General features: G+C 39.8%; 1 protein-coding gene across 7 annotated transcripts in view; it reads left to right on the forward strand.

Annotated features, from left to right (window-relative positions):
• The window catches only part of MOB3B (MOB kinase activator 3B), a 103553-nt gene that overhangs the window by 24572 nt on the left and 53216 nt on the right, over positions 1–25765 (forward strand). For all 7 annotated transcript variants that reach the window (XR_012626988.1, XR_012626989.1, XR_012626990.1 and 4 more), the window contains exons 2-3: positions 3081–3182; positions 13477–14085. Coding sequence is in view for 2 of the 7 variants with exons in the window: in XM_074855324.1 (XP_074711425.1) it covers positions 13668–14085 (418 nt within the window). In the remaining 5 variants the exon portion in view is untranslated. The remainder of the gene's footprint in view (positions 1–3080; positions 3183–13476; positions 14086–25765) is intronic.

Consider the following 25765-nt stretch of genomic DNA (forward strand, 5'->3'; position numbering starts at 1 on the left):
CAAGACCTCAGAAAACTGCTTGCTTATAAACTCAGTTGTGTGGCTTGCCATCCTGGGTTCTCATGCATATTTCTAAAGAAAACTTGGACTTCTGTCCCTGCTGTGTTAGGATAGGGATTCAGTCATCTTAGTCACCTGGGTGGCATGCTTTTCAGAGAGCAGATGTATTATTATTTGGGAGTACTCTTGGGATCTGTGGTGATTGCTGGCTCAAAAATTATGATGGCATCTGCCTCTCTAGTAGCACATATTGTGTATGATACAGCTGGGTTTACTCAAATAATTTGGAGCTGGATCAAAACCATAATGCATGGAATGCATGGGTGGCAAAAGATCTGACTGAAATGGGATAAAGAATAGCAAGGTAGCAATGCAATTTCCTAACCATTTATTTATGTAGCAATCGGAATGATGAAAGCATCCTAAAGGACAGTAGGTCTAAGGCTGTTTGGGCTTAATGCCAATTTAGGAATAGATTACAAGTGCCAAAATTTGTGTGAACATAATCAGTATTCTCAGTATTGTTAAAGATTCTGTAAAATTCTAATGGATAAATTAAAATGTTAAAATAAATACAATAAAGCCAGGTAGCAGAAGTGCTAAATATATAGTGAGAAAAATATCTCGACGCCATTATCTTCTGGGTGTTGCAGGATGTGTGTTTCTGGTAGAAAGTAGCAGAGGGAAAGAGATACAGAACCTGGGCATGGAGACATTCAACAGTGTAACAGATACTCACTTCCATTATGATGTGAGCCAGGGTATGGCATCTTGGCCACAGTCTGGATGAGTGGGTGAAAAGTGTGGTACTGATCCAAGTGCCTCCTGTAAGGAAGACTGTACAAAAGTGAGGGGAGGGCTGGGGTAGGGTAGAAACCTCAGGTGCTAATAACCTGCTAAGACCAAGCAATAAATGATGTTTTGGGAGGATATTCTTTTGGTGTTATTTTTCTTCAGTTATATACAATTAAGTTGAATGTACAAATTATCATTTATGTAAGGTTCTCCAAATTATCTGCAAAAATTGTATCTTGCAGCCTGCCTGGGAATACTTTTAAGTCAGTTTTCCAGCAGCAGAATATTAGTGGATAATGAAGTGCCATATATTCAGATTTTCACACTGGGAGTGAGCTGTTAAAAGACTAAGATAGAAGACTCAGAATCTGAGTGTAGCTAGTCCAGATGGTGCAGGTTTGTTTACCCCAATGACTTCACACATTTTGGAGGCTTTCCTGCTTTTGATCTCACAAAGCCCATTTTCTCTCTTCAGTGGTCTTCTGGGTTGTTTGTTTTTTTGCTAGAATTACTCTGCTTCTGATGTCTTAAGGGTTATGCGAGTGTGTGAGTTTTATGAAATCTAATTTTGAGTGAATAAGAATCTTACTGGTGTATGGGTTATACGCATATATTTAATGATATACTGGAGGTGCTGTGAATTCCTCTACTGCTGTAACCACCAGTTGGTTTGGATGTGTCTTTGATAAGATAGACTCTCCTGCAACATAAATTCCGCAGCATCTACACTCTCTTAGCAAAAAGTGCCAGGACTTAGGTCCTGCCTTTTAGCAGTTCCCTCTAAAGCTCTTCTGTCCGGCTCTGCTTTAGGAGATGGGAGGCCATGGAATGATGTATGATTGAAAGTGGCCTTAAAGCTTCAAGGATTCATTAAGAAACATCACCACAGAACCTCCCTACTGACATTGTAGTTGTACTAGCAAATAAAAGTTTGTAGTGGTGTTGCTCTGGTCAGGGCCTGAGACAGATGGAGACCTTTTGAGTCACAGCATGTGCTACATACAAGTGTACAAGTAGAAACAGGAAGCTATCAGGTTTCCTTTTTTCTTGGTCAGAAATTGTTGGGGAGTTACTGAAATTATGGTGTGGGAAACATGCTGCATGAACTAGTTCTGTAGGAGGAAGCTTAGCCAACTTGATGACTTCCAACTTCAAACTGTGCCAGCTTTACAGTCAATTTTTGATTAAAATCAGCAATTGGCTTTTAGTTAGAGCTAAACTGAGCAGTGCCAGGCTGTGGGGAACCACTCTAGTTCAAAGCAGAGTCCTTCAAAATGGCACCTTCCAGAGACTGTCAGCTGTGCTTTCCCCATTTACTGGCAGCTATGTCTGCACAGACCACAAGAGGTACTCAATTTTTGCTTCAGAGTAAACTGCTTGCTATAATGGTCAGGAAAGAACCAATCTTAACCCTCTCTGCTGGTCATTTTTGCATGCTCTATGAATAATGATTTTTGTTCCCTTATTTCTGTAGTATTGGGTATTTACTGGTCACAGTTGTTGGCAACTTGATTTGAAAAGCCAGATTCTTAGCTTGCAGTGAAGGGAGTTTTCCTCTTTTTAGACCTGTTAAGAGCTTGGTCCTATAGCTCTGTCACAGTAAATGTTTTTGTGCATGATTAGAAGCAGAGTACTACATAGTGCAGAATGGTTTAGGGGAACACAAAAACCTGATTTCAGAGCTAGTGCTGGATGAGAGTTGCTTTGACCACAAACCGTAAAGAGTAATCAAATACTGCACTTTTGCCTATAAAGTGCTTACCACAGGGACTAATTAAAAACCACGCAAACCTTCCTTCCAGATCAGTTTGTGAGGTAAGTTTTGTTTGCTGTGTTAAATGCCTTCTGAAGCACAGTATGGGTTAAGCAGTATGTGGAAAAGGCTTTGAAAGTAGTTTAGTTCACTAGAAAGTTAAAGTAGAATCATAAACTGGAAAGCTATTCTTTGGTGTGTAGGGGGAGGAAGGCAATTCCACAGTTGTTCCCCACAGTGTACTGCTAGCGCATTGCTCCTCTAGTGCTGGTGTATTATGGTCTGTGCAGAGCTATCTAGTAAATATGGTCCTGGCCACTTACTATCTGCTAAACTGCATTGAAGGACAGCACATTTTTTTCTGTCCTATACACATCTCAGGGGAACAATCCTGGTTACAGCAATGGTTGTGTCATGAATCGGAGAGGAGGCTGGCTGTCCTTGGAGGAGGTAGTTACTATCCTCAGTGTTCTTTCCAGTATCAAGTGTTTGATGTCTCTGACTTAATTTCCTTGCTTTCATTATATTTCAGGTATCACAGATGGCAAAGAAAACACTGGGTTTTTTCCTCCAAGTGAGTCCTGCAAGACTGCTCATCTAGAACTCTGGAGTGTGGATGATTACCTCACCCTAGGTATTCTGTTTCTAGCCTGGTTTATAGGGGGGTGCATATATTTAGCAGATTCTCTGTTTCCGCCCCTGTGCGTAATAGTAGGTCATTTTGGCCAAATGGTAACGTTGAACATGATAAAGTTGCAGGGTGCTGATCAGAATAGTTACCTGGAGAAAAATCTCTTCAGCCATCAAGTCAGTTTAGTCCTGCAAGTTAAGACCAATATAGAAAAACACAGTGGATGATTTATTTTTCTGAATTTTGAAAGCACAGATCACACAAGTAGACACTTATGACCCCAACACCAACTGCAAAGGCTATGCCTTGTGACTGCATGCTGTTGAAGCACAGTATGACTTGCCAAGTTGCATATTGAGCACTTAGATCCGAACCATAGGAAGCAAAGATTTCTTCTGTGGTTTCATACACTTTAGCTTTTCTGATAACCATGCAGAGCTGTTGTTTAAAGTCAATGGATTGAGTCCTACAGCTGCTGGGCTTCCATTTCAGGACGAAGTTTTAGATTTGTGATATAAATAACTGAAAGATTAGCAATTAAACGGTTGTGGTTTTTTTCCATATTTCTCCATTTGTAGAGAACTATGCATTTTGCCTTGTCTTGATCAGCCCTGCTTTATAAAGACAAATAAATCCTATTTCCCCTTTATTAATACTGACTTCACTGTCCTCCTACTGGAGTGTTTAGTGCCTACAGCAATACCACTCAGTTTTGAGTTATTGGCAGTCAATTTGAGGGGCTGCATAGGTCAGGCTTGACCTCAGTTACTGACTCACACATGATTTTAGACAAATTTAGTCTCTCAGCATCATGGAGTTAAGGGTAATTTTTTGTAACTGAAAATCACCATGCCCATGTTGAGAATTACGTGTTTGTTAGAAAGGGTGCAGCACACCAGTTGATGTCATAACCTCCTTGCACATCTTTGCTTTGAAAAACATCTCTGAAATCCTGAGATTCTTAGGACTGTTGCTGAGGCACTGTGTCAGCAACCTGCCTCTCCCCTGTCCGCCCTCCCCACATTAACTTGAGCTTTGGTGGGAGAAGTCAGACTAAGGCTGATGGATCTGAATAGATGTCAGCTGACCTTTTTACATCTCGTTTTCAGCATCTATGCTTGCAGTAATTCCTGTTTTGTCCATGGAGTGTTAGTTATTTGTCTCTGCCAGCATAGTGCACATAACATGACTCTGCATTTGTATCTCTGTTTCTTTGCATGCTTTCCCTGGACAAGAAAGTGAATGGCTTTAATTGAAATGTCACTGAGATGAAACATACGATTTAGACTTTTTTCTTAAAGCAGAACACATACATGGTTTCCTAAAGCTGAGATTTAGACCAAGAATAAAACTGAGTTTGGCCTCTGCATGTAGAGTAGGGTGGCTGAAGTTCTAGGAGATAAACTGCTGGTTTCTAGCAGATAGGCCACTATATTGCCTTGTACAGAAAGACCTGCCCTCTGGTTGATCTGCTCACAAAGGAGAAGAGTAAGGCCCTGACAGGAGGTCTGAGACCATACTTTTCTGTGTGCACGTTTTGCTGTTCCCTATCACTCACATGACTTGACTGGTATTTTTTCAACAGACTTCAGTAGATTTAGTTTTTGTATGGGAATTGTGTAGATGTTCCCAGAGTGTAGGAGTGAGCAGTAAATCATATTTTAACTCTCTCACTCTCTACTCAATTGTGCCTGTGCTTTTAAAAGCCAGAATGTAGATTTAGGAGCGAATTAAACTGAACAAAGAGATTTGTGAAGATGAACTGTAGTTTAATAAGGAGTTCTTACTGTCTTGTCAAAGGAGGGTGCTCAGAGTGTAAAAGTAAAATTTTAGCTCTGTTGAAGGAAGTATCAGAGCTCCCACTGACTGCAGCATAGTCAAAATTTAATCTTTAGAAACAGGGTAGAGTCAGAAATGAAACAAGCTGGAGGACAAAAATGTGTATTATCATGGAGAATGACCATGTAATTTAGTTTGTAGCTTGTCTTCTTCTTCAAGACTTAAAATTTTCTTACTCCTTTCACCTGTCCTCTGTATATTGTTTTTAAAGAAATGAAAGCTAACAGTTCTCTGTTGCAGCAGATGATGCAGTAAGCATGCTACAAAAGTGTAACAACCATACACTGTTGTGGTGAGGACTCCATCCTCAGAAACAGCAAGATTTTGACAGGAGCAGGGTTAGTGAGCTGTTCTATTGCTGCTCCTGCTGCAGCAAGCTAGCCTAAGCGTCCAATCCACCTGTATGGTAACTGTTTACAAGAGCAATGATTGTAACAGCAGCTGTGGAAACAAGGCATGTGCACTCCTAGAGGCTTTGCTTTATTAGTGGTGGAAGGACATAGCCGGTTGCGAGGGCTAGATAACTGAAAGCAGAGGCTGTTTGTGTACTTACAGAGAATGTGGTTTAGTGACTGCTTGTACATGTGATAGCCACAGCTCAGACCAGTAAAAGCCTGTGAGGCGGGGAGAGAACTGGGAGAGCCTGGGTGTGTAATAAAAAAAGTCGTTCTAAGGGACTATCAGAATTGCATGCTTCACTGTGATCTGTCACTCTGTCAGACTTCAGCCTTGGTAATTGCCTGAGCTAAAGCGAGTTCCCCACGTGCTGTAAAAATCTGGGAGGTCTGAAACGATCATGGCAAACACTGCAATTCACTAAAGTGGCCATGGCTGAAAAAGCACTCCCACAGGTTTCCTATCTATCTGTCTCATTCTCTGCCTTCCACACAGACTTTTCCTTATGCTGTCCTCTTTCCTGTGCTGTGTGTCCAGGCAAGGGATCAAATAAATTGATTGGGATGAAAAATTGGTTTGTTGTTTAATTATTGCAATTTAGGTCTTAGTCTCATAGAGGTCCTTTCAAGGGGATATATAACCAGCTGGGCCAAGTATCATAGGGGAGGTGGCAAGAAGGCAGAAACATGAAAGGGGAGAAGGTGAAGCAGGACTGACTTTTCAGAAAAAAAAATGTAGCCATACATGCCCCTGCATGACTATCCATCTGTAGAGGGTCAAGACCTTAAGTTCCTGTATGACAGAGGAACAGAGGCTGAACTTCAGTGTAATCTAAACCATGCAATTTTTGCAGTTTCTTTACTGTGGTTCTGAGAGATGCCTATTTCAGTTGACCTTAACCTGTATGCTACAGGAAGGCCCTGTTCCTGACTGGATTGCCATGGATACTGTTAAAATATAAACTTGCAGTGAAGAAGTGCGTGCCAGGGTATGCTCAGTTATCTTCATAGTGATCTGTGTACCTTTCCAGAACTTCAGATGACATGTAATTATATTTAACGCCTGTAAAAGGCATTAGAGTGATACTAGTTGAGAGGTGAGTCCTCTGTTAAAACGTATCTATCCTCATGGTGAAAAGCATGATTCATTTGGGTTAATAAACAGCACTTATCACCTAAGATTTGAGCAGTCTTATCTCATTCTCCTGTTGTCAGACAGCTCATGTACTTCATCATAGAAATGTCTGTTGTTTAAGTCCACTTCTAGTTGCTTTGTACAATTTTCCTAAAAGGAAAGGGAAACTTCTTTTTGTAGTCTCTATAGAAGGGAGATTTGTTGAAAGAAGTGGAATTAAATGGTTGTCAATAAAGCATGGGGATACTAAAATGCAACAGTTCTACCCAAAATCACCTCTGAAACATGCTCATGACGAGTATGGTGATAATATGATTAATGGCATTTGTCTAAAAAGGACTGCAAACTTCATGTTTTATCCACAGATGCCTGCCCAAGCCATTGCTGCTCAGTCACATCAGAGGGACCAATCCTGCTCTTTAGCTATTTATTATTTTTCAATTTTATCCCTACAAAAATCTCTGTATTTTGGCAGAATCATAAAGCATCATTTTATTCCCTTTGTCAAATGTTGCTGTAATATTAGCAGAGCTTAGAGATTTTCAGACAGGAGCTGATCCAATTTAGTTATTGTTTGTCACATGTTACATAACTGCATTCATTTTTAAAGCACCCAGTTTTATAGACAGTTACCCATTGTATTTTGCTGTCCCTTTCCAATCTTTTACATTAGAAATGGGGTGGAGTGGTTATTAGTCTAAACAAGAAAAGAATCAAAGGTCATTTATATTTACTGCTTTGAGTCTTGATATTTTGATTATGAAAATACTATTTATGCTATTTTCTGTGACCTTACACAACTGTGGCTTTTATTAGTTTCATGAAATCACTTGCTGCTTTTTTTTTCCCATGCACAGACAGAACAAAGGCTAGTAATTGCATGTCAAATGAATGGATGTTGCTATATGTGGGAAGTGTTTCTCACTGTGGGAAGGCTTCTTTCCAGTCAGTGCTTTTCACCTGAGTACCTTGAGGCTGCAGTGTTGGTACTGTGGTTATCACATATGGATTAGTGTAAGGTAATCCTAGTACCTGTATAGGAAAAGGAAGAACTTGGAGAAACCTCAGGAATCCTTTCTTGGGAAAGACTTTAAGCCAAATTCTCTCTTTTTTTTTTTTTTTTTCCTAAAGTTTCTGGGACTTCTACAATAAACAGAAGAAAATTCTTGTCCTGAAGCATCAGTAGGCTTCCTTTCACTGGATCCTACCATTTACTATTGTTAATTTGTGTATTAATTGACATGTTCTAGGATTCACATAAATAAAACAGAAACCATGGACAAAGGCTGCAACAGGACATTGTTGTCCTTAATAGTGATGGTTTTACCTGAAAACTTCCACTGTAGAAGCCATGGAGAAGCCATCCAAGGCAGCACCTGGGAAACTAAGACATTGTGGATACTTCTTCTAAGTCTTACAGTAGGAATCAGACACCCTTAATTCTGGGAGCCTAGTCTTTATGGAACTTGCAAGATTGTGGAGGATAGGATGGAATGTAGGAAAAGATACACTGACCCTCAGAACCTGGTTCCTGTGTTTGTATATGCTGCTTTTAAGAGACATATTCTCTTGGTTTGATCCTTTTTCCTTTCTCTTTCAACTCTGGCACAACCATAAGGCAAATCTTAATCTCCTTTTGTACATAATAGGTTATTAAGGGGAGGGTTTTTTTGCCCATGAAGAATATCTTCTCATATCATGAAGTTTTCACTATGAATACAAATAATTGTACAACTTTTTTTTTCCTTGTGATTTCAGATAAAACTTAGCTGAACTGCATAAATTTGAGTATGTAAATAAGATATATGTAATATTATTGTTCCTACTCACTTGGCTGATTTTTACTTTGTAAATAGGAAAGCTGTTTTCAGATTTCAGGACAGGCCTTTCCTTGTTGGATAATTCTTTGTACTTCAGAGTGTTAAACAGAGAAGCTGTTCATTGTATAATACAATTCTGGCTCTCAAACAAGAGCCTGGAAATAGAAACAGTGTACGTTTGCTCAGTCAGAAAGGAGCATGGTTCTATGTATGTGCCTCCAAATAATGTGTTTGCTGCCCCAGTTATCTGATATAGCCATAGTGAAATGGCCCCTTGTATGGATAGTGAAGTACGAAGCCAAACATGAGAAGTCCACAGAAGGTTGGACCTTAACGAGATTTGGATCAAATGTGTGCTTTCCTGCAGGCTTCAGCTGTCTTTGGATCAGACTATGCAAGTGCTCAAAATGGAGAGTAATATTTTGGAAAGAAAAATGTGAAAATCAGCTGATGCTGAGTTGTTTTTCAGACAATGTATTGCGGGATAGACGGCTTACTGTGGGTTTGATGCTGGAGAAGTCATGTCTCCTTACTTTCTTGATTAATAAAAAGGAAATGATACCAGCTACTTTTCCAGCAGCCTTCTAGAGTTTGCGTAATGCTCAGTAGAGTGCTGTGATGAAAGATGTGTGTTTATAAGCCATGTGTGTGTCATTTAACAGTCTTATTACCTGTGATTTAATAGAAGGTATATGACGAAATGATACAGTATGTTTTTAACTCAGCAGTGACTCAGACATGATGGTGATCACAGCATGTGGTTTGTTGTGGGTGTTTTTTTAGTGGTATCTGCATGGGTAGGACTGGTTTATTATTTCCATATGTTGACTTGGTATACCTGATATTTAGACTGAGTCTCTCTGTATGTGCATGTTTCTACATAAAGCTGGGGACAACATTGATTACTGTGGTGCTGACGCCATGGATGAAACTTGTGAGAGTCTGGTTCTCTGTTCTGAGATCATCTCCAAATCTGCGGTTACCATTCTCAGTCATGGCTCTGCCAGCAAGGGAATTCACCCAACTGCATTATTCATGCCATGGAACAGTCACTCAGAAAAAGCTGTTGGTGACTGTCACACATCTTCAGAAATACATTGCCCTGAAAAGAAAGAAGAGAAGCTGAAGTGTTGGAAGGAGTTATCTGTCTGAGCTGCTCACACCAGGACAGACATATATTAAGCACTAAGTTCAGAAGAGCATTCAGAACATTCAGAACCCAAACACCATGAGCCACAACATCATTCTTTATGCCCCGTTGTATAGTTAGGACCTGTCATAAAGGATCAGAAGCCAGATTCTATCAGCTTTGGCACAGGTATAAGTCAGGAGCAGTTCTGCAGGCATTACTATGATATGAGAGGAGACTGCAAAATACCTGTTAGCAATAGTAAAATTTAATTTTATGTGGAAGGAGGGTGGGTGCTACTGTACCACAGATTTCAAGGAGTTATGATCCAATCTAACCAATACCACAACACTGTTCATAGTGTTTCATCTCTGAAGTAACTCTCCCAAGACCAGTTGTGATAATGAAACTGGGAATGTTTCTCATTATCATCAAGTGAAAATTGTCATGAAAGTGAAAGTGGTGGCCAGCAAGCCAAGTTACATTCTCAGTGCTTTAAAAATCAGGTTTTGCTCACCATTTGTTGTTGAGGTTATCTGGTAAGTTTTCCTTTTGCTAATGCTATGTGATTTTGAAGCAATAGCTTTGCTTTCCAAGTCCAACACTACAGAGTTTTAATTGACAGTATGTGATCTGGGGTGGAATGACAAACCTCTCATCACTGATTGTTGATTCAAACACAGTGCAGCAACATGTTGGAATTCTAATGGTGAATGAGTTCCTGCAGTGGCTTAGTGATTCAGTCCAAAGCAGAGGAGTGGCCATCCTACCATTAACCACTGCCACTTTATTGCCTAAGCAGTAAAGATGCTTTTAGAGCCCACAGACTTGGGCTAGAGCTTTCCCATTAGCTTCAGCCTCTGAAAAATCCAAACCTAAAGTGTCTGTGTTTAATCTCTGCTGAAAATCAGGTGAGCCTGTTCTTTTGCCTCTTGTGAGTAAAGTGAAAGCTGCTTTATTTCAGGGAAGTAATTGTGGTGCTGTTTGTAACTGTTAGAAAAGCCTAACTGAGCTGGTTGCTTGAGTGGTGGGAGTAAGGGCAGCTGCGTAACCTCCAGGAAAGCAGCCAGTTTCAGCAGTGAGGGGGTGAGTCTCAGAATTCTAGTTTCTTTCTTCGTTCTTTTCTATTACCATTTGAGTGAAGACAAGGGTTAATTAGATAGCAAGTACACTCAGGAAGCAGCATGCAAAAAAAATATTTCGGAGGGCTGATTCGACACAGTATTTCTGTGAAATCCAGGTTATACACTTTTCTGTTTTGTGTTCTTGCACGTGGAAATGCATGAGAAACTAAGTTTATCCATACCCTGGATTTGCACAGTCTTTGGTCACCTTTTAAGAGAAAGAAAAAAAATCATCTAACAGACCTATGTCTCTAAGAGAAGTTAAACAGTGAATTTGAATTCTGCAGTCCAGCTTTGCAAAGGTAGTGTGTGGTTTTGTGTAAAGTGATAGAAAGATGAAAGAGGAAAAGCATTAGATTTTATTGCAAGATGCTGAATAGAAGATTCTCCAGACAGGAAAGGTATAGGAAATTCTTGTTAGTTCTGATTCTGTTTTGATGGGTTAAAGAACAGTTTCATGTGGATGTGTAGTAGAGTAATGTTTTGGATTAGTCTTTGGGTTGAATTTGACCACGATGTATGTGTGCTTCCACAGACATTTCAACATGTGACTCCTGGTACACAGAAGACTTGCGAGAATGAGTTGTTTGCTGAATGTTTTGGTTGCTTTTATTCTGTATGAATTAGTTTTAGGTAGACTTAATGTATGGAGAGGAGTGGGAAAGAGTATGTATTTAATATGGTTAATTATGTTTGCCTATTCAGCAGAAAATAGCTTATGAAATATGGTGTTGGAAAAAGTTTAACACCAGTGAGTACTGTGCTTCAAAATGTGTCTTCTGAAAATGAGTTTTATTTGGTGCTCAGCTTGTTGTGTTAAATAAAAACTCCTTGCATGTTCTGGTGAATATTTACAGGTGGGGAAGGGAGTCAAAGTAGCTACATAAGAGCACCAGGTATAAAGTGGGAAAAAGCTGTTTAACTGTAAAGCTCTGGATCTAACATCCTTATTGCAAACTGGGACATTGGCTCCACGCCATCTCAAAGTGTGTTAGTCACAAGCTCAGTCTGTGCAGCAGTACTCACCTATTCTTTGACAGGCTTTTACATAAACAGCTGACTGCCACAGAGCATTTGAGAGCTGGGGGTTATGGCTCTTAGTAACAAACAACAAGCTGTAAGGCAAAGTTGTCTCTTTAAAGTGCCTTCATTTCCTGCCAATGACACTTAACTAAATTGTTCAAAGGCTAGTTTTGTTTAAAGTCTTCTTTCCCTGACCTTTGTCAGGTTTCAGGATCTCTGGATTTGAACATTGAGGATCTCTGTGTTTGAACATTACTCCAAGGGGCATGTCAGATATGACGACAGTCTCCCTGGAGTTCATCTCTGAACTTCTCACATTTTGCTGGCATGGAAAGAATGTTTATAAACTCATGATTGGAGTATCCGTCCATCATGCCATCAGAACAAAAACCAAGCAGTTTTCTGCTGGTTTTGTTTACCTGCTGCTTGGTGGCAAATTGGCTGGGATGCTAATCTTTCAGCTATTTGGGAGAGGATTTTTTTATGGCACCACATTTCTCTTTGCTTAGGTATGCGTTGCTTTCTTGTGGTGCTTCAGAAAAAAAGAAGCACCTTTTTCTCTTCATTTCTGTCCCTCAGCAAAGCTTTGTGCAACTGTCTTTGCAAGAATTCAGTGCTTTCCATACACAACCTAGTAAAGTTTTCATGGGCATGATTTCTGTTATGGGGAACAGTGGAGCATACATTATCCCATGATGAGAATTCATCAGCCGTTGATAGGTTAGGGTTTTTGTAGTGCTGTGCAAATTTAAAACATATTGTGTTATTTAATCTAAATAATGCACAGCATGAAATGTTTGCTCTCTGTCTTTAATCATAAAACCTTCAGTATTAAAACAAGTCTGATTGAGATAGCCCCTATCTATCCTATCACCTACTAATTGCCTCCATTTACTGATTATAATACTTTTCCACATATATGTATAAGAATAAACAAGTCTCTAATGCAGTAATTTATTTTTTCAGTCAGACTGGCTGTTAAAAAAACATTCTTTGTTGCCACAGCAGGTTAGATGGAACAACTCTATGTCTATGCTCTTCCTTTTGTAAGAACGGCAATGCCAAGCATTCCCTTGTGGAGAAGATGAATAGAGCTATAAGGAAAGTGGCAGCTTCACTGTTGCTTTCTAATCATTCTACACAGTCCAATAGAAAATTAAGACCACTACTGAATTCCTGAAAGTGGGTCAAGAAAAATCACAGTCTCTGTACAGTTCTGTGGGAAACAGGAATTACTTCTGTGCAATACTGTTGGTTTCACTCTAACTAGGTTCTGTGAGGTTTGCAAAAACAAGTATCTTGTTAATTAAAAATAGAGAACAAATATGTAAAAATCTTGGTTGGGGATTTTTTGCCTACAGAGAAGAGCACTGAAGCTATGGTGAATGCTTAGGGGCACCACTGGTCACTTCAGGAGCAGTTAGGTAAGACTTATAAATTGTCACATAGTGTTCTGTCTACTGAATTTATATACACATTATGTATGGTATGCGCTCACTGTAAAAATGCAGCAAAATTAAAAGGTTGGTTTAAAAATGATCTAAAGATGGGAAGATTATACAAGATTTATTGAATTCCCATTTTATGATAACCTAAGAGCCTCTATTTGGGTAAATAGTTAAAAAGGACAGAGAAGTTATTTCCTTAATACCTTAAAAAATGACACTTGCTTTTTTCTTTCAAATGTTCAGCAGGTTAGGAGTTGGACGGTTTTTAAGGCTATCTTGTTATGTATTTTTCAGCTCATAATTACTAGAAAATGATGGTAAAACAGTAACAGACAGGGCCAGATTTGAGCTTACCACTAATGTATATTGTTTTCATATCCTTAGGGACATGAAGCCTTTCGGGAAGGCTTTCAAGAGGAAGAGCTAATAGGCTACTCTGAAGTTGATACAAGCTTCTCTGAGAAAAAGAGCAGGACCTGGAGGACCTGTGATAGGGAGCAACTGTTTTCAGATACCTTCATTAAATCTCAGCCGTGCTTTTCTGCCAGCCACTTCAGAGCAGAAGATTAGCAGACATGTCCATAGCACTCAAGCAAGTCTTTAATAAAGATAAGACTTTCCGCCCAAAACGCAAGTTTGAACCTGGAACCCAGAGGTTTGAACTTCACAAACGAGCACAGGCCTCTCTGAACTCAGGCGTAGACTTGAAAGCGGCTGTGCAGTTGCCCAGTGGAGAAGACCAAAATGACTGGGTGGCTGTCCATGTTGTTGACTTCTTCAATAGGATCAACCTCATTTATGGAACTATCTGTGAGTTCTGCACAGAGAGGACCTGCCCAGTGATGTCTGGAGGCCCTAAATATGAGTACCGGTGGCAGGATGACATGAAGTACAAGAAGCCTACAGCATTGCCAGCACCCCAGTATATGAATCTTCTCATGGACTGGATCGAGGTGCAAATCAACAACGAGAATATATTTCCTACAAGTGTAGGTAAGTGTGAAGAAGAATTCCTAAAGTATAAACTGCCTTTCATTCTGCATATTAAGCATGTTTTTTTCCCACCCTCATTTTTAGAGATTGTGAAATTCAAGCCTTTGAATAGCAGGTGGGGAGGAGTAGGGTGTCTTGCAGGAATAGTGTGAAATGTATGAAGTGCTAACTGTGGCTGCTATATATGGTGGGGTTTGTTAGCCTAAAATGTTTTAATTCTAGCCATTTGTTCCTGGTAAGCCTCTCAGGTTAATCACTAAGGGTGGTCATCATTGCATTAGTAGCTTTCTGAAAGCTAATCAAGTTTTCATTGCTTTGCATTTTGCCTGGCCACTTAAGCAGATACAGAATGGATGGAAAGCAAAGCCTAATTAGAGTTGTATCCTCCCTTCTAAGTGTGTACAGCCATGTGCAGTACAAGGCAGTGGACAGTTAGGAATGCAGCGAACTCTGCCCTCCCACCCTCTCTTGACTTCCTATCCAAAACTGACAAATTGGGAAGTGAATTATTCTCCAAATTACTATTTCTAAGAGTATATATAACTAACAAGCTTTGTTATGGTTTAATCAGACAGCCCACGTGAGAAAGCTGTTAAGGGCAGCACAATTTTCCTTTTATAATACTATAGTTAGTTCTCCTGAAGACTGTAGCAAGTAGGTGGAAGTATCTTTGCTGGAATAGTTCCCTCTGGATGAGGAGGACTTGGCAGAAGAGTGCATTGTGTAGTGTAGACAGCCTAACTCTTTATGACCTGTGGCTGCAGGTAATAAAAGACAGGATGTTATAACTTAGAGATGTCAGTGTACTTACGTAATTTTTAGCAGTTTAGTTAATGAGTCCCGATTCATTTCTTACAAGTGGGAAAGCTGGAAGCTTGCTGTAAGAAGTGTGAGGTGTTACATGTAAGTACTTGGCCCAGATGAGTAACAAACAAGAAGAATGCTCATGTGTTAAAATTAGTTCAGCCAAATATTTTGCAGTTTATATGCAGCTAGGGCCTGCAGCTAACTGGTAGACAATACATCAAGAGGATGTGTCAACCAGTATTTCCTGACCTTTGAAATACCTTATTCTTGGCCTTGACAGTGATTTCTCTGGACAAACTTGTGGTTTGTTTCCCAGTTCCTATCACTTTTCTGTTCTAGACTGATAGGTAGAAAGAAGGCAATAACTATATGTCCTGGTTTTGGCTGGGATAGAGTTAATTTTCTTGAGCTGGGAGAGAGCATTGCTTTTAATCTGAACTTCACCAGCACAGCAAGAAGAGGGAGGATTTCAAAGGAAGCAGTACCACATACTTTGTGTAGTGAAAAATGGGTTTGATTTCTCAAGCATTTCTTGGTTTATATTTCTTCAGGGTGAATGATTTTTGGAATTGAAGGTGGGTTGAAGGTGCAGTGAAGTATGTGATTTTTGCTTTCATTGGTATTTCTGCAGGCTTTTATTATACCAAGTTTCCATCGTGGCGTATTCCAATATTATTCTGCTCTTGCAGTTTGCATATGCAGAAAATGTGGTCTGTGTGTAAGCATGGGGAGCAGGTAACAGGTAATACACTGGCATGCTGATGGGCCTTACTGAACCAACAAATAAAACAATCTTTCAGCTCTAGATACTCCCGCCTTATGTTTGTAGTAAGATACAACTGGAGAAACTTTCATTCTGAAGGCTTACCTATTGTAAGCCTAAGAATGAAATCAGTAAACACCCTCAATCTACTATTTTTCTCCTCCCAGCAGCTTCTGCTGTCATAGATTAAATTAAATCTGAAGCAGTTGAGGAAGGAGAAAGACCTGTGGTCTCTAGAATGGGTCTGGACTCTTGATACTCAGAACAGGAATGCTTGACATCTGTGAAAAATCTTTATCTCACTATGAATTGTCACAAAGGAAGGGGAGAAGTCTGCTTGAGCTTTCATGGAGTGGTAGACTGCACCACGCTTGTATTACAGACAGACATGACTGGACAGTCCCATAAAGAGATTTTATAGATACAATTTGGAGCATTATTCCACAGAGCAGCACTAGCATCTGTATTCCATTCTCCCCTCCTCTTGACCCTTTGTTGCGCATACTATAGTGGCCAGCCACACGCTTCCTGTCTTCTTGATTCACCAATTTGTGGTATGAAACTGTTGGTAAAATTGCTTGGGAGGCCTTAGATCTTACAATTCAGAAACAGGTGCACACTGAATTGAATCTGGCATTCTAGGTACCTCTTCTTTCAGCAAGTCCCTACTTAAGCACCCAGAACAGTCAAAGAAGTTTGAGTCTGTTCCTAAGTAAGTTACTTTTCTTTCAAGGGAATCTTTCCGATTTATTTGCACATCAATCTCCTACCTGTAAAATGGAGATGATACGACCTGCCAGCCTGTCTGAGTACTGCTTATAAAGCTGTTGAATGAAATGCAATGACTTGGCATGTATATTGTTACATGTTTTGCTTTCCACAATTGATCAGAGAGAGAAGCTTTGTTACAGTGTTGGGTACTGTTTGTTCCTACCTGTTCTGCAGCAGCCTTTGGTTAGATGCACCACAGGCTTAGTATTGATGCAAACCTTTGTTTTCATTCAGAGAAATTGATGATGGTGGAAATGATGATTGTTCATTGTTCAAACCAGTTGAAATAAATTTTGAAAGATATACCCAGATGTGAAAACAAAACAGGCTTAGATATGTCCTTACTAATAGTACAACAGTTCTAAAGCATTGAGTGTCTGTAACTTAGAGATTCATTTATTGCTTTGAATCTTTGTAGCATATGGTCTGCAGAGAATTGTTCTGAAAAAAGTGTATGTCCAGTGGATGGGATTTGGGCTGACCTTTCCATTAGCAAATGAGTTCGGTAAAGAGATCCAGAGGGGGATTCATAGGAGCTGTCCACAGAAACCTGAACACATTTTTCTCAGCTTAATCCTATTAAACTTGTTCTATTTCATTTGACATATCTCTTGCAAACTATCTAAAAAGGAATTTCAAGAACTCTGATTTAAGCACAGCTTTCATTGAGGAGCTACTTTCAAGGAAAATAATTTTAGGATAGGAATAGCCAGGCTTGGTGGACTTTGTGTGTTGTTATTGTTGCTCCTCTGTGGTTTAAAAAAAACCCACAAATGCAGTTGAGTTATAAATTGTTATGGATATTACAGTTAACCCTGTCAGTGTTTACATTGGCATGATGATCTCTGGCCACTTACTAGTCTCTGTACTTCCTGTGGTCTGGTGCTATTTCCTCTCTGCTTTCTCTAGTCATTCTGGTCTATTCATTTGCTGGTAAAGAGCCTCTTCCTCCAGCCACTCTCCTACTAATACTAAACTGGCTGGCAGGAGAAAAGGGAGCTGGTATGGAACAGAGGAGCTGTCAAGAATTTTGTACACTTGACAAAAACGGGTGCTGAATATTAGGACCACTTCTTTGTATAGCAAAGCTTTAAGGACTGTCTTTGTAAAATGGCCTCACAGCCTCTAGAGGATTTTAGACATTATTATGTCCTTGTTCTTATTTCCATTATTCTGAATTTCCTTTATCCATTTTAAGTGGATTTAAGGCATGTAAGAGACTGACAGCTCTGGAAACAAGTTCTGTATGTAACCACAGATACACCCTGACCTGTCTCAGCCCTCACTGAGTGGGAATGCAGGAACAGAATGGGGGAGACTTCACTCTTTATGCCTGCTCAGGCCACTCTGGTGAAGCTATCCATATTAGTCCCCAGCATGAATTTTTGTAGCTGGAGTTTTATTTAGCTTTAGAGTAAACTCTTTTTCTTCAGTAAATACTAGTTGCTCTTCTAGGTACCTAGTAGTCTCACTATTTAAACACTTTCAAGGGATATATTTTCAGGCTTATATGGACAACTTAAATACTCTATAGCCTCAAAAGTGCACCCCTTCTTTTTTTTTGTCACTGTGCTTTTTGGTAAACAGGCTGAAGAAATCATTTGGAGCGGGAAGTAGTAGATCCTTGGGACAGCTGCAGGTTTTGGTGAACTGCAGTTGTCAGGTTTCACCATATGTGTTTGGGCAGCGTCAAAAAAAGGGAGATAAGAAAGCAAGCAACTCTTTACAGCTGTGCTCCCTTCAGGCCCTGATTCCCAGACAAATTCAGTTGCCCTAGGTTTTTTTTTCTTCCTCACTGCAGCATTAAATTGAGAGTAATTCTGGTTTGTTTGGATTTTCAGTGGATGGAATGTTTTTTTCTGTTTTAAGAGTCACTGGGAAAGATATCCAGATATTCAAGGCCACAGGGGATTATTTCATTTATTCTAATCTGACCTCCAGCATAACACAGAATGTCACCACATGATTTCTTCATCAGGTCCATAGTTTGAAATGAGAAAACAGAAGACAGAAAGTCCTGCTGAAATAAACAAGAATATGAACTTCTTTTCTGACTTGACATAATGAAAAACTTTTCCCAATGAGGACAATAAAGCAGTTGAGAGGGACCCAGAGAGGTTGTGCTGTCTCCATCCTTTTTGGTTTTCAAGACCAGGCTGGATAAAGCCCTGAGCAACCTCATCTGATATGATGGCTATATAAAGCAGAAAGCTGGGATGCAGACCTCCCAAAATCTGTGCCAGCCTCAATTATCCTGTGATTTTTAATTCTAATTTCAGCACTGACAGGCTGCTTCAGGAACAAGAGCTAAATTGATTAGAAACCGATTAAGCAGTTTAAGAAGCTGCAATTTGGCATTTAATGGAAATACAAAATCACTTTTAAGCTATGAGAGTTTTTGCAGAAGAGGATTTCAAAGGTTATTAAGTTACTGTAATCAAATAGCCTAGTTATGGCTGATCAAAATGGAAGTGTTTAAAATCTAGGACTTAGATGAAAAATTAATGTATCTTTAGAAATACACTGCTTCGTCCATGCTTGACTACTAAATTTTGGTAGTTGGCAGCTTCAGAGTTTTTGCAGAGTGCATGTGTGTGACGCTACTTCCAATACTCCAAGAGGAGCCCAATATATCACCACAGTGCATCAACAAAAGCAGACCAAGACTCTGGAGGGCCCTTGAGGATGTGATTCAAAACAACCACTAAATCAAGAACTAAACTTTTTCAATTGTTTCTTACTAATATTGTAGTAGAATTTTTCTGGTTCTCTAGCAAGTAATAATAGTTATCAGTTGGGGCACTTTTCTGCAGGGACAGAGGAGGACCTGTTTGGTGAATGTGAATAGAGACTCCTTGGCTATTTTTACTGAGCAAAGGCCTCTTCACAACACAGCCTGCAGAAATGGGGGGATAGTGTTTGACATCACTGACTTTGTCTTACAACTGCCCCTGTCGTACTGCTCTTCCAAAATATGAGGAGGTGCCCATAGTGTGGGCAGAGTAGCATTCAGTGGCCTTAACTGCTTTTTCTTCATTCTTTGCAGCCATTGCAGTTGCACCAGCTAGGAACCACCATTGCTTCATGCACACCTGCCCTCCAATAAAAAATGTACAACCTTTACAGCTGTTTGTTTGGTTGTTTTGTTTTTTTTTTTTTTTAATTTCATTTTAAGACAGAGCTTTGCCAGGGACTGAAGGGAGGAGTTAGATTGCTGCCTGTTAACTGGTCATTCAGTCAGCCAGTGGTGGGTGCATACAGCTGTAGGCTACCAGCTGAAGACTGTTGTCAATTCCAAACAGTCCTTTCTGCTTGAGCTTTACACCTGTAACACCAGTGCTGGCTTTGGGCTAAAGAAGAATTTTGTTTTGTAAAGCTTGTCTTCTTTTCACTGTTGCTGCCCTTCCTTGGTCCCTCCTTCAGCATGGATGTGCTTGCCAAGAGCTTTGAGTTAATCTCTTGTGCCAATGAAATAAAGAAAATTCTGTAAGACTTAGTCTATTATATGGCTGTAGCTTTCCTCTAGTCATTAAACTTTGTGAATTCTGTGCATTGTGTATGTTACAGCAACATTATAGCAGAAGCACACTTAGAACACTCTTTTAACTTTCTAACACTCTTAGAAAGTTTGGTGTCTTGAAATATATGTGCCTGGAAAATACCAGGTAGATATTTTACAATTAGATTATATGTCAGAGCTTCCTCCTCCTCTGCCCTTTTTCCTGTTCCTGTGATTCATAATCTAGCAGATGCTTCTGTGTAAACTAAGCAGATGAATCAACCCACAAACCTAGTACACTTCAAGAGTACCATCAAATTGATAAAAATTGTGTTGGCCCCATCTATATGGTGGGTGATACAGTTTACTAGATAGCTATCTATCTGGCCTTCTTAGCATTGCATTACTTTCTTGCTGACTGATAATACTTTGGAGCAATTTGATTCCCTATTTTTATCTGGTATCTAAAATGCCTTAATTAGTCTAGGCATTCTGCTTATACAAGAAGAGAGACTAAGGCGTAATCTAGACAATCTTCAAGTGCCCAGTCATTGTTGACTGACAGGTGTCTGCTCTCAAAGCTATTCTCCCCAGCTGTCTTCCCCAGTGTACCCTCTTGATCTGATGCCAGATATGCTATTTGAGGAACTTATAGATCTGTTTCCAGCTCAGACATACAAATAAACCCATTTTTCAGTCTAGTTCTGATAATAATAGAAAATATGTGCAATAGAAAGTAAGTGCAAATTCTTTAGCACATTCTCTGCTTTTCCGTGAGAAGGATTTGGCACTGCTGGTATGAAGGAATGCTGCCTTACATAGAGAATGCATTTTAGAAGACTGATGCCTCATATGCTAGGTTTCCTGTATTATTACAATCATTAAGGGCTAAAAAGCACTTTTACTAACATGTAGAAAAGCAGGTCTTAGCAGATCTCTTCTTCCATTCTCCATGCCACAGAAATGAAAAAAAAAAAAGAGAATAAAAACTTAAGTGATAACGTGAATGATGGAGGGAAAGCTCACAGGGAGAGGGATGCATTAGCTGGCTCTGCAAAGGCTGAAAGGTTTCAGGATCTCTGCTCACTCTGATACTCTTTGGGAGGAAGAAAGAATTATAGAACACCTGCAAGAAGTGGTGTCCCACGTGGGAACTGTAGTGGTCTTGTCCTATAGCTGCCAGGTCCCTTGTTCTCGAGGAATTTAGCTCTCCAGCACATTGTGATTGCATATACTGTGGGACATTACTTAAATTAGTCTCTCAGAGTCTCTTCAGAGGATATGCAGCTCCACAGCCACAGCTTCTGCCCTAGCTGAACTTGTGACCTCGTCTCTTTAGCTACCTTCACAGCATGGTTGATGTCTACAGTGTGTTAAGTCTATGGCATACTGGGGTTGAGCTTGTGCCCAACTCAAAATTGTGGGAAATTTGATACCTTGAACATGCTTTGCCTTGGGTTTGTGTGAACTGAGTGTTGTGTGTATTCCTTTCCCTGATGAACAAGGAGAATAGCTCCTCATCTGAAACCTTATAAAACAGACTTTGTCTGATATTCTGCAAAGCAGAATATGTGTGGGGTAGCATTTACAGATTGTAATGACTTTGCTGGTTTATTTTTTGGAGCCCAAACTAAATAAGATTCATGAGTATCAGCTTTCTTAGTGGCTACTTTTTGCCTATGTTTATTTTGCCAAATTTGAGTTGTTATTTAAGCTCAAAAATACTGTAGAAAATTCATGGTAGTCCCTAATCCCATACAGTATTTTCATCCTTAAGGAATCTTTTGAGGACAATGCTCATACTTTTGGGACATGTTTTATGCAGAATCTAGTCAAGGGAAAAGACATATGTCAGTGGGGTCTTCAGCTGCCCCAGACATATAGTAACAATCATCAGAATAAAGTGTGGTCATAGGTATATGAAAATAAAATAATTTAGTCCTGTTTAAAGTACTGTCTTTCTTTTACTTCAGTGTGGAACGGCTGGAGTGCTGCAGTAGTGTGGTTCTAAGGGAACTTCTGAAAAAGCCTGAAGCGAGAACAAAGTCTTTGCTTCAGCAGAGGTATATTCACCAATACTGCCTTTAAGTTTGGCCACCTTCTTTCAAATAGAATTTTGGCCTTCTAGATTCACATAGGGTATGTAAATAGAGCAAAATTAGAAACCTTAACAGGGGAAGCGCATTCGTTTCTTTTAAATGAGGTCCTCATGTCTTTTATATATATTTTTTGGAGGAGAGTCAAATATGTTCTTAAAAAATACGTGGTTTAAAAACCCCTTCTGTTGATAAAAGCCATGTGTGAGCCTTTGTATCAAAATAGTATGGCCAGCAGGACTAGGGAAGTGATCGTCCCTTTGTATTAGGCACCGGTGAGGCCACGGCTTGAATACTGTTTTCAGTTTTGGGCCCTCACTGCAAGAAAGACATTGAGCTGCTGCAGTGAATCCAAAGTAGAGCAATGAAGCTGGTGAAGGGTCTAGAGTGCAAGTCCTGTGAGGAGCGGCTGAGGAAACTGGGGTTGTTTAGTCTGGAGAAAAGGAGGCTGAGGGGAGACCTTATCGCTCTCTACAACTACCTGAAAGGAGGTTATACCAAGGTGGGTGTTGGTCTCTTTTCCCAGGTAACAAGCAATAGGATGAGAAGAAATGACCTCATGTCAGGGGAGCTTTAGATTGGATATTAGGAGAAGTGTCTTCCCTGAAAGGGTTGTCAAGCACTGGAACAGGCTGTCCAGGGAAGTGGTTGAGTCACCATCCCTGGAGGTGTTTAAAAGACGTGTAGACGTGGCATTTAGGGACATGGTTTAGTGGAGGACTTGACAGTGTTAGGTTAATGGTTGGACTTGATGATCTTAAGGGTCTTTTCCAACCTAAATGATTCTATGATTCTTTACTTTTTAAACACAAAACCAAGAATGACATATTGACATAATCTGAAACATTTGTATGTGCAGTATTCATCCTGATAATGTTGTACAGAAAACCATCAGACTTTCTTATCAGTATTATTTGTAATTGTAATTAAGTCACTTGTGTTCTTACCATTAAAGACAACTGTAGTAATGCATTTCTGTGCCTAGTTATGCAGAAGTTCTCTCTGTCTTGAGGAGCTTACATGCTTGGAGAAACAAAAGTCAGCAAGAGATTTTGGGAAGAAAAATGATTCCCAGAGAAAAGCTGTTGTTTAGCACGGTTCCTGCTAGAATTAATTTTTCTGCACCAGATTAGTTTGGCCACTGTCTTCAGCTGAACACTCACTGGTAGTGCTGCACATGATGTGACTAGCCCTTTTCTACATGTCTGCATCTTACAGTTTATCTTTTCTTCATGAGTGTGTTTGCATGTGTTTACATTGGAAAAGGCCATACCAAAAAATTGAAAGTGGGGGGTGATGATGGTGGTTCTGAAGGGGGTTTATTTCAGAGTCTCAGAGTGTCTTCTCCTTAATTTTGTGGTTGTTTGGTTCACCATTTCTGTGGTATGTGAACCACTGTATTCCCTCACGCAGGGGATTATCAATACTCGGTGCCTTAGCTATTCAGTACCTTGAAGAAAACAGTTTGAAATCTCAACTCTGATGTGACCTTGAGGAAGGTATCTGTATTCCTTCTATTGTATTGATTTTTAGGGATGATGAGAGGCCTGGTGCCTTAACAGATAATAGGCATAAAGTAGGAAGGGCAACAGTCTCCTTTTATTTGAAAATTGTAAGTTGGTGCAACCCTGAAAAGAAGCATATAATGTTGCTTAGGCAGTAGAGGAGAAGAAAAAAGCAGAGGCCAGTCTTTATACTATTAAGAACAATGTTCATTTTGCTAGAACAACTTTTCTACAGTACACTCAAAACTCCTGCTTATTCACTGTTCCTTGGCCGAGGCTTGTAGTTTCTGTTCCATAGGACTTAGAGTCCACTCATTAAAATGGAACACATTTAAGCTTGATTATCTTCTACATTCAGGAAAAGCTGAGTTACTCTTGAAAACAGTCATTGGCTCAGTAATGGAGAAGAGTTTGCAAATATCTTTTGTCCTAACTACCAAGCTACCATTGCCACACAGGATTCACAGTTTTTGGTCTCTGTTCAGCTGAAGCAAGCCTAGCATTGGTCTAGCAGAAAGAAATGGAGATTAATAAGGTTGGCGTTGGGTCTAAAGTTGACTCTTAAATCGTATGATCTTTGTGCAACTCACTAATTATTTATTAGACATCATAATTCAACCAGTTCGCATTCAGTAACCTTAAAATTAATGAATCAAATGCTGTTTTATTATACTGGTGTGAATCTACTATGATACAAATCGGTATGAATACCAGTTATCAGAATCCTTCCATGTTCAAGCCAATGCAGTTATTTTGCTAAGTAGTCATACTTAGCGGTAGTATAAAGCATCCTCCTTGTTTTTATTGATGCTTGTGTACTGAGGGTCAGAACCTGTATAACAAGAATGGACCTTACTTTACCTTGTCTCACTATCATGTAATACGCCTCATTGCTTTTTATCTAGTTAAACCAGGCATGTGCTGCTGATGCCAGCTAGCATCCAACAGCGGTAAAGCAAGAAATACTCCATTAAATGGTTTGGGAGTGTACACAAATGCTAGTTAGTGATACTGCTGTAAAATGTGTTTCTTCATTTCGTGTTTCTATACCTTGCTCAGGTATTTTTAAATGGATAATTGTTTTCTTGTCAAAAATGGATTTTGAGCATAGAATTGTTTGTATTAGACGTACTGTAATACTCCCCAATCATGTTTTCTACAATATCCTTGCTAGTGGAATCTTCAAACAGTAAGCAGCACAGAAGTTTCTGAAGTGTATTTGTGTGTGGAAAATAAAGTATCTGAAAACACTTGGAACAACAGAACAGAAATGGATACTGGTCAATTTATGCCCCATGTTGCAATGGACTGTATATGTGCTCTGATACTGACACTGCCAACTGTTACATGCTGGGGGACCACCTGACTTCAGGAACACTAAAAGAAAAATTAAAAGTTTTGGTAGGTTGTTCCTCTCTGTGCTTCTATTTCATCCACACAGGGATGAAATGCTTTCATACACCTTAGTTAATATCCTGGAGAAATCCAAGCAGAAGTCGTTAAGTACTGGCTGCTGGCCTTCTACTGCTTCAATGCAAACACTTCTATAAATATGACCAACACAAGGCATGTCTGTAGGTGGTAAGTGAAGGGTTTTTTTTCCCTTTATAATTGTGAGCTGCGTTTTTCAGACCACTGGTGCATGCAAGCTTGTCTTTCTAATGACTTGCTTGCTCCTAAAACAACTGTTCTGTGGCTGTACATGTGACATGTGCAACTTTACATATTCATGGTTTTTAAGCCCCATAGAACTCCATCAAGTCTCCCATCTGCCCTCAAGGTAACTCTATGAAGCGCTGTTACCCCCATGAATATCTACTTACTATTTGAATGTTGGAATCGCATAGATATATGACAGAAGCTGGAATTTAATTGATGTTCTCTTTCGTTCTTCTCTTAACATACCTAGCTGCTGGCATAATTGTTTGTCTTCCCCCCACCCCACCCCAGGCTGGGCAGTTTTGTCTGGAACCCATCAGCCAACACAGTCCAAGAACTGCTTGCAGTGAAACAGGAAATGAAAGGTGCATCCTGCATATGCATTTTGGTCTTTGAAGATCAAAGGCGAAGGCCAGCCTTATCAATGTACCTATGACAGGACAAGCACTTGTCCTGCAAAGAAATCTGATGAGTTACAGAAGTAATGTAAGATAGTTATCTTCATTCTTACCTTCTACCAGCCATGTGGAAGAACTGCCTAAGCTGCCTTAATTGTAGCAACAAACTTCCCTTCTTCCCC

Source organism: Strix uralensis, chromosome Z, assembly GCF_047716275.1.
Source record: "Strix uralensis isolate ZFMK-TIS-50842 chromosome Z, bStrUra1, whole genome shotgun sequence".
NCBI classification, from domain to species: Eukaryota; Metazoa; Chordata; class Aves; order Strigiformes; family Strigidae; genus Strix; species Strix uralensis.